General features: G+C 35.4%; 1 protein-coding gene across 1 annotated transcript in view; it reads left to right on the forward strand.

The window, feature by feature from the left end:
* Positions 1–15996, forward strand: part of EFL1 (elongation factor like GTPase 1) — a 90261-nt gene that overhangs the window by 45378 nt on the left and 28887 nt on the right. Inside the window, exon 16 of the mRNA XM_085303478.1 lies at positions 15627–15758. Coding sequence (XP_085159604.1) covers positions 15627–15758 — 132 coding nt within the window. The remainder of the gene's footprint in view (positions 1–15626; positions 15759–15996) is intronic.

Genomic DNA, 15996 nt, shown 5'->3' on the forward strand with positions numbered 1-15996 from the left:
TTACATAGTTTGTGCCTTCGTGCCTTCTGACTATTTTCTGTAATATCTTACCTTTTTCAGCTCCTTTCATACCAAAATTTTTCTCTGTATATGGGCCCTTTTAGCAATTTAAGATTTATGATTCCTTGAATTTATTAAGTTCATTATTTCCAGTTTAATCTCTTGTTGAAGGTTATGCAAAATTGAAGCTCTCTTAAATGATTCTGATTGCATAAGGCTTTTTTACATCTTTAAACAAACCTCTTGCAAACCTCTAAAGCTAAAAAAAGAAAAAAGAGGGGGCTTTGCTTTGCTTTGCACTGAAAATACAGAGTTTAGTGCAAGATTCTCAGTACAAGTGCATGACTGTTTTGAGTATTAAATGATCTCCTTGAATGTTTTTAGATGTCTGGACTAAAATTCAGGAGTTGCTATTTTTGAATGGTGTATCTGGAGAGAAACTACACATTACTAGAGAGCCTTTCAAAAAACTTCATAAACTTTACATAAAGGTTTGGACATCCACAGTGACTTCTGTTCCTGACTGTTGTGGCCAATGGGCTAATAATGATGACTGTGGACTGTAAGAAGCTTAAATAACAAAAGCTGTTGCAGTTAAGTGTTTTGCCTATTTCTATTGAATTAATGTATCTTGTTATGAAAATTTAGAGGGATTTGTTGGACTGTATTTTAATTTAACATCATTAGGAAGTCCCTGAGTAGTAATATTGCACTAAATGAATTGAACAGTGACTTTAAAATCAACACTGTGTGTGTGGATTTGGGGTCATTTTTTTTCCTTTGGTTTTAGAGTAGTTATCATTCCTTAACAAAACAGATTAGTTGAAGAAAGTGGCGATATTAATTTCCAAATATTTCTTGACTAGAAATGAGATAGGAATGAGGTAACTTTTTTTTATCTCAAACTATTTTCTAATTCCTGTTTAGTGTGAAGCCAGAAGGCACTATTTTTCACAGAATATTAAGATGTATGGTTACTTTAGTTCTGGGTAAAGGTATGGATACTACTCTTTTAACATATTAAAAACTTTGGATTATTGTTTTGATGTGCATTTCTTCATGCTTAAAATCTACTGATGTTTTGACTCAAATAAATCTGAGCACTCTGAAAGCCAACAGTCTTCAATCAGTATTGCACCTACTTTTTCTCAATAGCTCAGCTTAAAAATAATTATATTGATTTCAGAGGTCATATAGTATTGGCTAAAGCCACTGTCATTAAAATGTAGTCTTCAGCTACTTTTTAAAAAATGGTTGTTATTTGATACTTCCCTTGTCCTGAAGAAAAACTACTGTTGTATTTTAGACAGAGATGGAAAAACTCCTTTATGGGTATTTCTTTAACTTTCATGTGTCTATACTAACTGCCTTCTACCCAAAGTAATGACCAGACAGTGGAAACTTCTAAGCTCTGTCAGCCGGTTTCTGCAGTGTTAACCTGACTCTGCAATCCTCTGTTTTCCCCTCAGCCTCAGATTTTTGCTGCAGATTTCCCCTTTCTGTCTGCCTTTTCATCTGTTGCTCTTTCAACCTCCGTTTTTCTTTTTGATTACCTTGATTACCCAACACTGATGAAATAAAGTGTGTGAGAATATTTTAGTAAATCACAACCTAAGCAAATTCAGAAACTCTTCTAACTGGCATAGTTAAATACAATATAAGCCACTAATCCATGAAGACAATTTATTTTGAAGTGTTTTAAAATCCTGCTATGACACTTCCTAATCTTAGCCAGGCCGTCTGTGTAACGGAGAGGGAAGCAGTATACATGCTTTCACACCCGCGTGTGAACAAGTGTTTATCTTATTGAGTAACAGATCTAGCGCTCGCCATATACAGCATTCTTGCAATAAATGCCGTCTGTGGTTGTGTAATACCTCTACTTCTACATTTGAACTAGCCACAAAATCCTTTTATTGCTTTATGTGTTTCTCTCTTGCTTTCACGGTCTGTTGTTACCAAGATTTTTTCAAGGAGTTCAGAAAAAGGAGGAAGAAGGGGATTTCAGTGAAGGCATGGGAGTGTTAGTGAGAAAGACCAGTTTCGAGTTAATTTTGCACCCAACCCCATTGTACTTGGACACAGTTGCAGAGAGTTGAAATCCTGCCTATAAAAAGGGCAGAATGTTACAGGTCAAGAGATTCTTAATAAAGGCTATGTGTTAGTTTATAAATATTTTTCTGAGATTTTGGTATTGTTTCATGCTTCACATTAAACTGCCAAAGTGTTGTGAGGGTTGTTTGGCCTGTAAAAGGCTGTGAGTCATAAGGTTGGCTTTGTCTGGCTTGTGAACTGTGGGGGGGAGTTAAGGCAGAGCTATATTTAGGAGTATCAACTGATGTCAGACTCTGTGGAGCACAGCTAAACAACAGTGTTAAAGGGGCAGCATTGGCTAGTTTAGACTGAAAGGTTAGATTGTGTGTAGTTGTTTATCATTTAGTCAATTGTTAGAAAAGCTAGTATTTACTAAACATACTTTCCTATAGGAATTTCAAACCAAGCAGTGTAAGTTTCATTTATACTTACCTGTGAAGAGCTAGTCTAATTTCATTGTCAAAACTATATGAATTGAAAATTGCAAGTGTAAGCAAAACTTTTAGCGTCTCTTTACAGGTTTTACAATCTAAATTTCTAAGAATATATTATTTATAAAGACTTGTTTAATTCTGGTTATGGAGAGATAAAGCTGATGTTTGAGGGGCTGTTACTTCTGGGTTTTGGACTGAAGATGAAGAACAACTTCTGACTTGACTATATTTTAAAATTTTGGCCGGATTGATACCTGGAACCAAATTTAGGTAACTTTTTGCATATAATAAAGACAAAAATAAATACAACTCTTCGCTAACTCTTCTTGGTCCTTACTATCAAGTTCTCATCAGAGAGATCTGCTATGGGTCTAGGCAAAACTGAAGTCACCATTTTTAAAAAATGGTAGGCTCCATTTTCCAAGGCCACTCTTCAGTCATAGAAGTCATGGACTCTAGCTTGTGTTTTTTGTGGGGTTATGTGCTTGGTAAGTGTCCCTTGTGCATATATGTTTTGGTAGATAGTTCACCTAATTTGATACTGCAATTTTTGTATCACCATCTTTGTTTCTTAGCCTATTTGTGTAAGGAAGGTAATGAGACTCCATTAGCAAAAATGTCATGAGTAAAAAGATACCATCTGAAACTTGAGTGAAAGCTTTTCTTTTCAGAGTGGAGAGATTTCTGTCGTCCTAATGAATTTGAAGTGGGCACATTTTTTCAAAGGGTCTTGGTTTAAGCCCACTGTTGTTGACTTGAATGTAAGCAGATCTGAACTAACACAGTGTCCTCCTGAAAAAAAACATGCTCTGAATGTATGAATTATGCAATTAAGTAGGTTACTATGTTTAGGATAAGTCAGTTTATTTACTATGCTCAATTCCTGCTTCAGAGGATAAAGTATGGTCACAGACAAGTTTGATAGAGGTCTGTCTCAGTTACTAGTTGGATTTCTGAAATATGTTATTGAGCAACAAATATTCATCTAAATACTTGGTGTTTTCCAAGTGTCATGTGTTAAGATTTGTATAAATAATGTGTTATGCATGTTAAAGTATTGGGTCAACCATTGTCAGTAGCATGACTGTGAATCCATTAGTCAAAAAGATGACATGAACCTGCTGGCAATTGTTGTTACATCAGTTATTGTATGTAAGTATCAACAATTAGATTCTTCAAACTGTTTCCCCCTTCTTTAGTCTGCTAGTGGTGTCGAGGGCAAGGAACTTGAAGACACGTTTGAGGAGCTGTGAATGACAACCTACGTGATTCAGTGATGCAGATTTGTGTTTTGAGGAGCATTCAGAACAGGAGCTGAAACGTATGGAATCTTGGTGGTTAAAATTTTCAGATCTGCTCCACAAAAGACTAATTGTGTTGTGACACGTTCAAAAAGCAAGTTCTCTGAGCAGTGGTACTAACAAAGCCAAGATTCCTGTGGACTGGTGTCCTTAAAATCCTCAGCTTGCCCCTAGGCTACGCCTCTCCTGCAATTGTGTGTGTCCCCATTGGCCGGCCAGCATGTGCACGCTGGTCGCCAGACAGCTGCTTCCAAGCAGAATATGTAATGATTATGTTTTGCTTGCCCTTTTTTTTCAGTGAGCTCACCAATTTTGGTCTCTTTTTTCTTCTTAGCCATTAATTTTACATAACTTGTGGAAACGGGATTTTGTCTGAGCAGACGGTATTCTCGCTCTGTTAAACTGAGTGGAACCTGACCATGTGTTTAAAAGTGGTTGAGGCGAGAACATGTGATTACATAAGTTGCTTTTACTTTGGAAATGAGACTAAAAACATACTCCGTTTTTAAGGGATTCTTTTGTATAAATTATCCCATCAGGAAGTATGACCTAGTGTGTTGGAAGTATTGCTTCTCAACCAAAAAAAAAAAAAAAAGAAAAAAAAAGGAAAGAAAAAAGTTACTTAAGTAATCAAGTATATCGTGAGCCATTTCTAGTAGAAATGAAAAGCGTGTGCCCAGAACCCCTCTGAAGTATTTAAAGCTGATACCTAGCAGTGGCAAATGGTCACATTTCTTTTGTTCAGAAAGGCAGCTGACGTCCTGTGCTTTAAGATTTTACTTTGTCTTGAAGCAGCAGCCGCCGAGCTGCTGTTGTTGCTCGTGGGTGATACATGATACTGCGTTCACGGGCTACTCTGTTTAGTCAGCAGAACGGCAGCCAGAGCCATCTCCTTGCTGCGSGGGTGGCAGTGAGGCGCTGAGGCAGATGAGCTCGTTTCAGGACCGTGAGGTGTTAACTGCCTGTTCTACGTGGATGGGRGAGAGAAAGATCTCTTAACTAGTTTTATAACCTGCTGATTGTTAAACMTGCAGTGTCCCTGGTTACTAATCCTTCCTGTTGGCTTCATCACGCTGTAGGTGTTTCACTCCAATTAATGTTTCAATTTGCTTTCTCTCGGATGGCTTGTTAGAAGTGTCTTTTACAAACATTAAAACATTTTACAAATTTTTCCTGCCCTGTTAGTTCAAGGAGTGAAAAATGGGAAGTGCCTTTTTGTTAGGCTAGTTTTCTTCTGATTTAGCTCCCTGAATCGGCTCCCTTGGCCTCTGACAAATGCTAGTGCTGGTGCCAGGGAAGGCATGGGATCATGCAGCCAGAAATGCCCGTTTGGAGGCCAACTAGTTGTTAGAGCATCTTTGGTCTCCTCAAGATGGCATTCTTAGACTCTGCATTTTGGAGCTGGATGTCTTACCCTGTAATAYAAATGAAGGAAAGAAAATTAGGCATTAAGGCATTAGCTGGTGTGGAGATCTTTAAGCTCTAGGCTCCCTTCCTGGTATCTTCTGTCCCAAGCGTGTGCTTGTTTTCAACAAATGAAGAGAGTAGTGCTGGGGATGGTAGCAATGCATGTCGATTGATGGAGCATAAGTAAAATCAAATCTTACTATTTTGTAAGGAGCATTAAAAATCAGAGGGCGGGTTAATTCTATTTCTTTTCTCCCTTGTAAAGTAAAGGAGCATTTTAAAACCAAATTCAGTTAAATGGTCATCCATTCTGTTGCTAAGAATTCTCATGTCTTAAGAATGATATATTTTCTCCTATAGTCTTACTCACCTAAAGTCAATAAAATGGATATGTTACAATATTTTAGGAAGTCAGAACTATGTGATGTATGAATTAGTGGTAATATTTTAACTGGAGTCATCATAGAATCACAGGATGGGTAAGGTTGGAAGGGATCTCTGGAGATCATCTAGTTCAACCCCCCTGCTCAAGCAGGGTCACCTGGAGCATGTTAGACAGGGTTGTGTCCAGGCGGACTTTGAATATCTCCAGAGAAGGAGACTCCACAACCTCTCTGCGCAACCTGTTCATCAAAAAATTAGTGGGAAAATGGCAGTCTTTCTTTAGAAACAAAAATTAGGGACAGGGTGAGGAGTAGCAATCTTAATTGTTAAATGTTTTCATCTTCTTATTGGATATGTTTTTTGCACTTAGTTTTTGTAGATACAGTCTACCAGAAATACTTGTCATGAAGCTGAATTGTGACCATCATGATTCAAATACATTTTTTTTTCTCTGAAAAAAAATTGAGTTTTTGTATCWCTGTGTCAAAAACCTATTTTAGGCAGAACGACGAAGAGTTGGCAGGATATCTTTTGCAGATTTTTACTATTTGGTATTTCTTAGGTACTTTTGTCAAGGATTAATGTACATGTTTGAGATAACCTGTTTTGGAACTCCATCTTTACTTATCAAAAATCTTGTCACTATTCCAGTTCATTTTATCTGCAATATTTAGAGCACATCTCCTTCCACTCTGAGAATAGTATGTATGGCCCAGCTATGGTAGGTTGTTGGGTGGCTATAAATGGTTTATTGTTTTGGGCTTTTTTTTTTTAATCTGCATGTTTTATCTTTATTTTTTTCAATTTAGGTTGCTGTTAAGCTGAAAAGTGTGCTCAAAATTATTAGAAACTTACTAGACTGGTGATAAAACAAGTATATGTAAGACATTTTCCTGTTCCCTTTAATGCCATCTGTTTTTATACCCGTTACGTCAAATGCTCATAATCCAAGGCTTTGGAAAAGCGCTTTCCCTTGTTAGAATCTTTCTTCTAATTAATTATTCCCCCAAATGTTATTGCTTGTACCTACAAATGAGCTATTTAAACATTTCTTGTAGCTTCAGATCAAATTGTATTTTATTCTTTATCATTCTTAAAATACTTTAATTAAAATGAGCACCAACTTCTATGTAATGTAGATTGAAATTATCCATTATTTGTGGTASTTTGGAACACCAAGCTGTATTTACCAAATAAGCAAGCAGAAATCATTTATAAGCAATTGCAGTGTGCTGGGAAATTGCCTTAGAAAGAAAGAATTAGGCATTGGGAATAGTAATAGGCTCAGGTTTTGGGAATTTGAATCTGGATTAGTTAGTTACGTCTCTTACAAGTTAGCAGGAAAAATGGTCACTGACTCAGTAGGGCATTTCCCACAGGATATTATACACATTTGGTCACTGGTATGCTTCCGCTTGTGATTTTTGAAATATCCTAGTAACTGATTAGCCTATCTGTGTGCTTACCTGCTGCGTTGAGTGGTGAAGGTCTCATATTCTATTTTAACTGGTGAAGTAAAGTAAATTGAGTGTATGTAGATCCCACAGTCTGATAAATTCTAAAATCTAACACAAGAAAGGAGAAAAAAAATCAGTTTTTATCTTTCTCACTGGTACTTCCAGCAGTAGTTTTGAATTCCCCGTATCCCTTGGCTATCTGATGCAGAACTTGTAGCAATATGTTCATGTAGCCTTTTCGAGGCACAACATGACAAAACCTCCAAGAGTTCTATGGATTAAAATGAATTCCTTCAGTGCCTGAAGGCCTCATTAATTTTAACACTGCTTACAATTGATTCTGGAAGTAACAGATGTTACTGATTTCTTATAATCTACAATTTAAGAAAACAGTATAAAGATGAAGTCTGCCCATTTTCTGCAAATAGTACTAACGCTGAATAAAAAGTAAAATGACGTTTTCTCTTAATGGTCTGTTGGTTGTTAGAGTATGCTATTTCTAACCTGAGTTCAGAAAAAATAATTTCGTATTATCGATCTATTAGCTGAAACTAGTTATTTTGTTCTCTTCTGGGAAAAGTTGAGTCAAGAAATTAGAATTCAATTTGTTACCGTGTTCAAAACCTTCCTGAACTTCAGATTATTATTTTTTTTTTTTTTAGGTTTTTCACTCACTTTCATCATGCCTCAAATACATAAAAATGAAGGTTTTTTTTTTTGTTCCCTTATTCCTTATAGATGATCGCTAGGCAAGGTCTTTCCCATGCCTAGAATATCCTACATGATTTGAGCTGATCTGTTTTTCAGTAGAATATGCAATTTTATGGAATAATTTACTAAAGCAGATGATAAATAAAAGTAGATCAGCATTTCAAAGGGCTTTTCAGTTATCAAAGTAAATGCATTAAAGTAACCATTCCTCAAATCCATTCGTTTGGGACAATAACGAAGCTGAACTGCTTCTCAAGTTCTTGTAGTCATTTTTAAAAAAATAAATTCAGATGTGTTGCTGTCAGGTCAAATTACAATAGTTTGTTTAAAGTAATTATATATCTAAAATTTGGTTTATGTTTCAAAAACCCTTGAAGACTTTTGTGTGGTGCTAAATGCTTTCCACATGTAATGGAAGTGTTAGTTTGATGTACAGGCTAACTGAAGTTTAACTTCCAGTGCCTATGCGGTCATGTTGTACACATACTTGTCCACGTATTTGCTATAGTTTGGTACTGATACTTTCTAGTGATGTCAGCTTGTGCTAACAGATAGAAGAAAATTATGATGTGTAGGCTCAGACAAAATATATTACTATTTAGTAAAATAAACTTTTTTATAAAATCACAAAAGATCATTGCCCATATCATGAATTGTTTAAGGTTGAAAGATGAAAGATAATTTAAGTTAGATTAAAGTTTCTTAAGCAGGGATGGGGACAGGTTACAGATCTAAGCATGAACTTAATTTTAGTACAGAAACTCAGAAAGAAAGTTTAACCATAAATATTTAAAAGTCAAATTCACTTTCTTTAATTCCATTCTCCAAAAAATAGTACAGCATGACAAATTATTTTGTTGCACAGGAAAACATCGTTATTTGAAGCACTTCCATTTTCTGTGTTTATTTTCTTCACTCAGTAAATTAGAAATCAATATTTCATTATGGCTGAACTTATCTGTAAACTCAGAAATCAGATTTGGAGTGTTAACTGATTTTGGTTTAATTTTGTTTACTTTAAGGTAAATCAGTATTTTACCAAATAGCTGCTTTACAGTAACAGTTTTGGTGTCTTTCTTTTCACCAATACATGGTGTGGATGGTCCTCCCATCCACTCACTTCATCACCATTTACCATTTAATATAAAAGTTTTTAATCATTTTCTTGAAACGTTATAATTACAACGGCCAACTCGGCCAATGATTAGGAAATGTGTATGTTATGCACTCAAAGTATTTAATTACATGTATAGTATTTTTTCCAAAGAATCTCTGCACAAGACAAAATGATGTTTGTTTACTCATTATATAAATTTTCAGCCCTTTTTTTGAAAATGTAATCTTGGAATAGGAAATTTTAGGCAAACGCACTGTTAAATCACATTATTGCTATATTTGATGTTACATCTTAAAAATTCTTGTTTTTGCGGGTACCTTGGAAGTTCTTTTAAAAGCAGACCTACTATTTTGTTTTTTTAAACTGCTAGCCTTTTTACTGAAAGAACTCAATGAGCTGCCGTCGTACTTTTTTTGGTCCTTCCTCAGTGATTCAGTAGTAAAGCATTGAAGTGCTTCTTATGTCAACAGTCACTTCCTGCATTTAATGTGCTGTCATGTGATTGCGTCCATTGGGGGAGGGAATTCTGTTATAACTTTAATAACGGTATGGCTGAAAGTTTGCTCTCATCTGGCCACAAAGTTATGCCTACTCCCCCCTCAGACTACTGTGAACCTAGAAGTAAAGTTCTGCARTAAAAGTATATTGTTGTAACTCCCGTGTATTGAGGAATTGAAGTTGCTGCTTCCTAATCTCTAGCACATGTTTAGGCTGAACTTGTTTTTTTGAAGCTCATGAAGAAATTAGAGTAGAGGCTTCTAAAGCCTGTGATCTTTAGAGATTTAGCTGCATGAATGGTACTGTCTCAGCTAAAGGGAAACACTTTGGGAAAGAGGAAGTGAAATAGAAAATGCTGAATTTACTTTTTTTCCAAAAATCATTGGAAAGCAGTGAAAATAGCTAAAACAGTGCACATACTTTACAAAATTCTGTTTTCCATACAAGCAATTTCACTTGCCACAGAAGCAGGTAACAATGATTGAGGGGGAAGTACACAATTAGAGATGAGAAGAGGAGGCTCGCTGGCAATCTGTGCTAACATGTGGTCTGCATTATGGAAAAAGTTGATGAATCTCAGCTAGAATGTGGTCTGTCTTGATTTACATTCCCTTCTCTTTCAGAAAGAGTTTCTAATATAGAAAGGTCAAGTTCTGCCCTCAGATGTTTCGATGCAGTGCCCGTGAGACTCAAGAGAAACATGTCTAAAATCTGAGGAGCTAAATATATAATGCAAGGTATTCTTAAGACGTAGTAGCTACTTACTTGTCCGAAGTCCCTACAGTTATGTGCATTTAACCCCAGTAATTTGTAAAACATTTTAAGATACCTTGAATATAAAAGACACTATTGTAACTGAGTTCATTTCTACAAAAAGCCTGTTTCCACTTGCAGAAGCCCTCTTCTTTTTTTTTAATTACAGATGATAATGGAGAGATAAGGGTTGATACATAATGTACAAGGAAATAGTGAACCTTTATTAGTCACCCTAACAGGTAGCAGCGTGCTAATGGTATAACCTTTTCCAGGTTTTTGGTAGGTATTGGACAAAAGAGAATTCTGTGGATAGATCTGAAGGGAATGATTATTGATTTGGGGCTATTTTTTGTTGATTTTTTTATATTTTTAGAATTATTTAAATGTATTTCACCCTTTTTATTTTAGTTGGCATTAAGTTGGTATTTAGCTTAATTTATTTTGAGGAAAAAATGGAAACATGTGAGTTAATGATATTTTTAAGGTGGATTTGTGAATTTACTTCCTTGTATCTTTCTAGTAGCGCCTTTTAAAAATATTTCTTTTCAAATGCCTCTCACTAGAGGGGAAAAAATAAAAGTATTTGATATTTATTACTGTCCAAAGAAAATCATAAAGTTTCTAGTCTGTTTGTAACCTCTTTGAAACAAAGGGCAGATACTAGTCTTAAGATTTTAAATTGTGTACATTTACAGAGTTTTTATCACACCTCCTTTTACATGAATTTAGAATAYGCTTGCATAATCTTTCTTCACTGATACACACTACTGTTGCCTGGAGCATTTAAACCGGGAGGCTTTGCATGTTGTAAAGTCTTAATCCTTCTAAACAAACAATGTTGATAAGAAATGATATGTTTCAGTGGAGACACAGCCTTATGGGAAGATTAACATTAGCTCTTCGCTTTACTTAGTTCCTTACGTTGTTAGTCCAAAGCTTGACATGTCTCCATTCCGCGGCAGCCAAGGATGCTTAAGTGCTGATATCATCAGTGGGAGAAGATAAAGATCCTCTGAACTGATGTGCTGAGGCTAGTAACAATGTGGCAGAAGTTAAAATTTAAGCAGCTCTTATTCTTCTTTGGTTGATTTTCACACTGCAAACTGAATTATTTCCTTATCTGATTGAAGCAGTTTTGCATGGTGGTGGTGTCTGCTGCACCTTTTTATCCTGAAAGAACATTAAATGCTAAATCTTCCTACATCAAAAGAAACTAATTATGTRTATCTTGAAATTGATCTATTATGTGTTCAGATCTTGATAGCTGAATTTAGTTGGAAAAGTGTACTTTATCTTTAAAGGCTGCAAAATTAGTGTCTGAGGTGTGGTGGTTACCAGCAAGACACAGAGGCACAGAATAAACGTAGGCTTGTCTTAAATCTTCTGCTGCTTTGAAAATTTCAGTCATGAGGTTCTGATCTATTTTTACCATGTAGTTTCTATCCTATGGTAAAAACACCAGTGATGCAATTAAGTATATACTTAATTTAGTATTCTTATCTTCTAGGACAAGTAATAGTTATAAAGCACTCAACAAAAGGASGACCTCTATAAATCTAGCATTTCTGCATCTGTGTAGGAATTCTGTGTTGTACAGCATAATTCAGTCTGCTTTTAAATATCGAACAACAGAACTGAGAAGATAGTCCTTAACATTGTTTCGTAGGCTGGTGGTGAGATCCTTGTCTAGTAAGAAGTCTTAAATTCAGTGTTTATTTTCAACCTACAGATTGACGGTTAGTATTGAAATAATAGCTTTAACACCCCAAAATACATTTATTTCAGGCCAATGCGAACCATTTGTCAGAGTAATCTGAATAGGGTCTCTGTAAAAAGCAAATATCCAGTTATGTTTCTGTGTGGACAAATACTCTTAATATATGCTATGGAAAAATCAGTTTGTTAACCAATTCTGTGTAGGATTGACTTCATTAAGACAAGAGATAACATTTCTAATCTTTTTTTTTAAACTGTATTTCCACATAATATTTGGAAGCTTGCCTGTTTTTCTCAGAGATGATMCCGAATTTGCAGGATTAGTGGTGCTTTGTCTGAGTGTTTCCATTTGAGCATTAAGCTTTGTAACATTACCTTTCTTTCAGTGAAGTCCTTTGGCACATACACTGCGCCCTGGACAGTGGTATTTTTGCCAGCATCTCTTATTATTCGAGTCCAGTTGAGTTCAGCCACTGTGATTCTTTCTTTGGTGATGAGTAGTATGTGAGAATGCTTTTTTTTAAAACAAAACAAAACAAAAAAAATATTGTCCTGCAGTAGGAGCAAAGTATTTATAGAATTTAAGAGGAGTAGGCCAGTCTCTTAGTTAGTATCACATCTCATATGATATTAGTAGGTGGATAGGACTGTTCAGCCTGTGTAGCCTGCTTTCCAGTTCTCTACGTTGTAACCCTTGTAATCTCAACAGGACTATGCATAAGAAAAAAAATATATATATTTACAATAGTAACTGTTCTTTGCCCTGTARCAGATCTTTGCCCTGTGAACTGACTTTCAGTCAAGCAGAGCGTATGTGAAATGTGTAAAGGTTCTTTGACTTCCTACTGGAAATAAAAGGCTTTAGTGTCCCAAGTACAGTGCTAGAAGTAAAGTTTTGTTACACAGTATATAGCAAAATAAGAGGCATACTAGAAATATTTTTTTTGGGGAAATTTATGTGATCCTCAGAACAATCAGTTTACCATTTTCTTTCCTATAAAATTGGGAATTTAGGTGGCACTCCACAGCTTTAATAAACAGAAGCAGTTTCCTGGTTTGTTAATTCTCACACATAAAAATTCCTATAGACATTTTTAACTAGAACTTTTCTAGAGCTTCTCTTTTGAAAAACGGGGGTGGGGAGGTGAAGCAACGTACAACGAACTGCCTAAAAGCATATTTAGYTAACTAAGTGGCAAATTACATACCTTGTACAGCTCATTGTTTTTTGAGAGATGAGTATTCAAAAGTACTTATAATGCTTTTTAGTATTTTATTTGTTAATCTTAAAACATAAAGTAGAACATAAAACATAAAGTAGAAGTCATAAAATAACAATAGGCTTTCTAACCTTCCTTGATTAAGCAATTTTTTCTTTTTTCTGGTTCCATCACATCTTTTTTAAAATTATTGTACTGTAGAAGAAATAAGAAGGAAAATATTTGTGATATGTTAGATATCTCGTGACAGTCCAAACAGGACAAAAGCAGCCTTAAAAAGGTAGGCAAAATCATAAGCTCAGCTTTGAAGTGGCTTTTCTAACTCTATTCAACTAATTAACATACAAATATTATGTGCTTAGAATATCTATGATCTGAAGCAGTACGTGATATTTCAGCGTGATAAACAATAAGTTTGAGATACATCAGTATAATTAGTAGAATTTTATGCGGTACTTTTGAATTAGTTATGTAACATCTTCATCTAATATTATCCAGAAAAATACTACCTTTTCATAATTATATTATACCAAAAAGTGTCCAAAAATCTTTAATCTTCTTTATAAAATACTTTTTAACAACGTTCATAATCAAAAATGCTTAAAAAAATAGATTCATTGGAGCTGAGTATTTCTGTATGCTTAACCACACAGTGAAGCAATTAAAATGCTCAGGTTGCAAACCTAACAATTTCATGGAAACTGACAGATTTCTTTGTAGCATATCACTGTTTCCAGATAGCAGTATAATATATGAACTTTTTTGTTCAAATATGAAACAAATAAACAGAGAGCTTTAAATTTTCTTTATGGTAATAAGAATACTATAACTTGTGTCAATTAAAGAGTAAGTTGATCCAAAATAATAGATTTGGTAGCTTGATTTCTCTGGTTCACATTATACGGTGAAAAGAAGCCATTTATCTCCCACTCTAAATCATTTTCTTTTTACCAGCTGGAGAAGATCAGAATAAAATGGACCATCCCCTCTACTCAGTCTCTGCTGATGATGATCCAGCATATGTTTTTCATTCAAACCACATGTTGAATAAGCAAAAAAGAGGAAATGCATGCTGGTCATAGGTCAGGTGCAACACCGAGTTTATACAGATTTATTTTCTTTGTAGCATCTGCTGTTCTGTATTTAAAGCTGTTGGGTGTTGTTCTTCTTCCAGTTATTTTGAGGCAGGTTTTCTTAAGCAGTGACATTTTAGGGTTTGGCACATCCTACTGATCAGACACTCAGTCTTAAACAGCCTGATCCTGCGGATGATGATTCTGCAGCAGAATGGCTCTTCAGAATTTAAACTCCCTCATGATCTCATAGGGTGGAACTGGCCCTCTCTGTTTCTGGCCTCAAATACAGAAGACCAAGCCAAGAAAAGAACCTGGAAGTGTATTAGGGTGATAAGGAAGGACTGGGATGCAGAACTTCCTTGCTTATCCCTGCTCTGGCATGCAGAAGAGAATGAGGAGGAGGGAACACAAATACACTGTAATCTACAAATGCAAATTTAATTTTTAAGCAGGTATAGATTATGAGCCAAAGGTTTCAGTTGTCCTGTAATAAATTACATTTTAATTTATACTTCAGAATCAGAAGTGACTGTATATATCAATAKCAGCTTTATTTGTTGTCTTTATTATTCACCCACTTGCAGTAGTGCATGTGTAGCTCTGAATTATGAATGATGTCCTATTGGTTAGGAATTTGAAGGCAATAGTTTTGAATCATCTTGAGTATTAAGTGTGCAAACCAGCTAGCCAAGGCTAAATGTGGAGTTACAGCAGCTATTTTGTAGATTTATAGCTAATGTCTTTCCTGTAATTTTTTTTCTTATGATTTAGGCTTGTTTTTCCTCCAACTTGCCAACATTACAAAATGTATTAGGATTAGAATTAGTAACTTGCTGTGAGTTAATTTGTTACAAGAATCAAATTGCAGAAAGGGGGAATTCCAAATGAGCATAAGGAAAAAAAAAAACAAAAAACACCTTACTCACAGTGAGGGTACTTAAGCTTTGGAGCAGTTAGGCYAGAGAGGGCGTGGAGTCTCCATCCTTGGAGATCTTTAAACATTTAGTGAACAAGGTCCTGAGCACCTTGATTTAACTTTGAAGTTAGCCCTGCTTTGGGCTGGAGGTTGGATTAGGTGACCTATGGAGGTTACTTCAAATCTAAATTTTCCTAAATTTAAGCTACCAAAAATAACTGTAAAATGGACTGGGCRTATTAAAGGGGGGAAAAAAGTCCTCACCTCCTTCCTGCTTTTTAAAGTTTAAAAGGTATGACTTTTTAAGATACAAGGGAAARCAATTGGAACTGAGGTGAATTACCCAATCTCACACCAACAAGTTGATTACTCAGATTGTGCACAAACATTTTAACAAATACCTTGTATGGACAGCGAGGAGTTTTAAATTCTGAATTTTTGTAATTAGAATAATTTTTGCTTTTTAATTCTAAGCACATGATCATAAAACTATTATCTAATATGACAGTCCTTTTCTTTTTCTGTCTGATTCCTATTAGGAATTGGAGGCTTGCAGGATTTTGTGCTGAAATCTGCAACATTGTCAACATCGCCAGCTTGTCCACCGTTTACACCTCTCAACTTCGAAGCTACGCCAATTGTACGGGTAGCTGTTGAACCAAAACATCCAAGTAAGTATAAAAGCAAATGGAGTTGGTAAGGAAGACTAACCTGATAGCAGCTTCCCACTCCTAGTAGCTGCACTGCTTAAATTAATTCATGATCCACCTAYCAAGTTAGAGCCTGGTCTAGTATAAATTGAATAACTGAATAAGTATGTTATTTGAATGGCCATACCTTGTTATTTTTGAGATTCTTCTAGCCAGTTAGCTCTTATTTTCGTTACTGGAGAGATACAGAACTAGTAAC

This window comes from Rhea americana, unplaced genomic scaffold, assembly GCF_003343005.1.
Source record: "Rhea americana isolate MKP2758 unplaced genomic scaffold, rheAme1 scaffold_2, whole genome shotgun sequence".
NCBI classification, from domain to species: Eukaryota; Metazoa; Chordata; class Aves; order Rheiformes; family Rheidae; genus Rhea; species Rhea americana.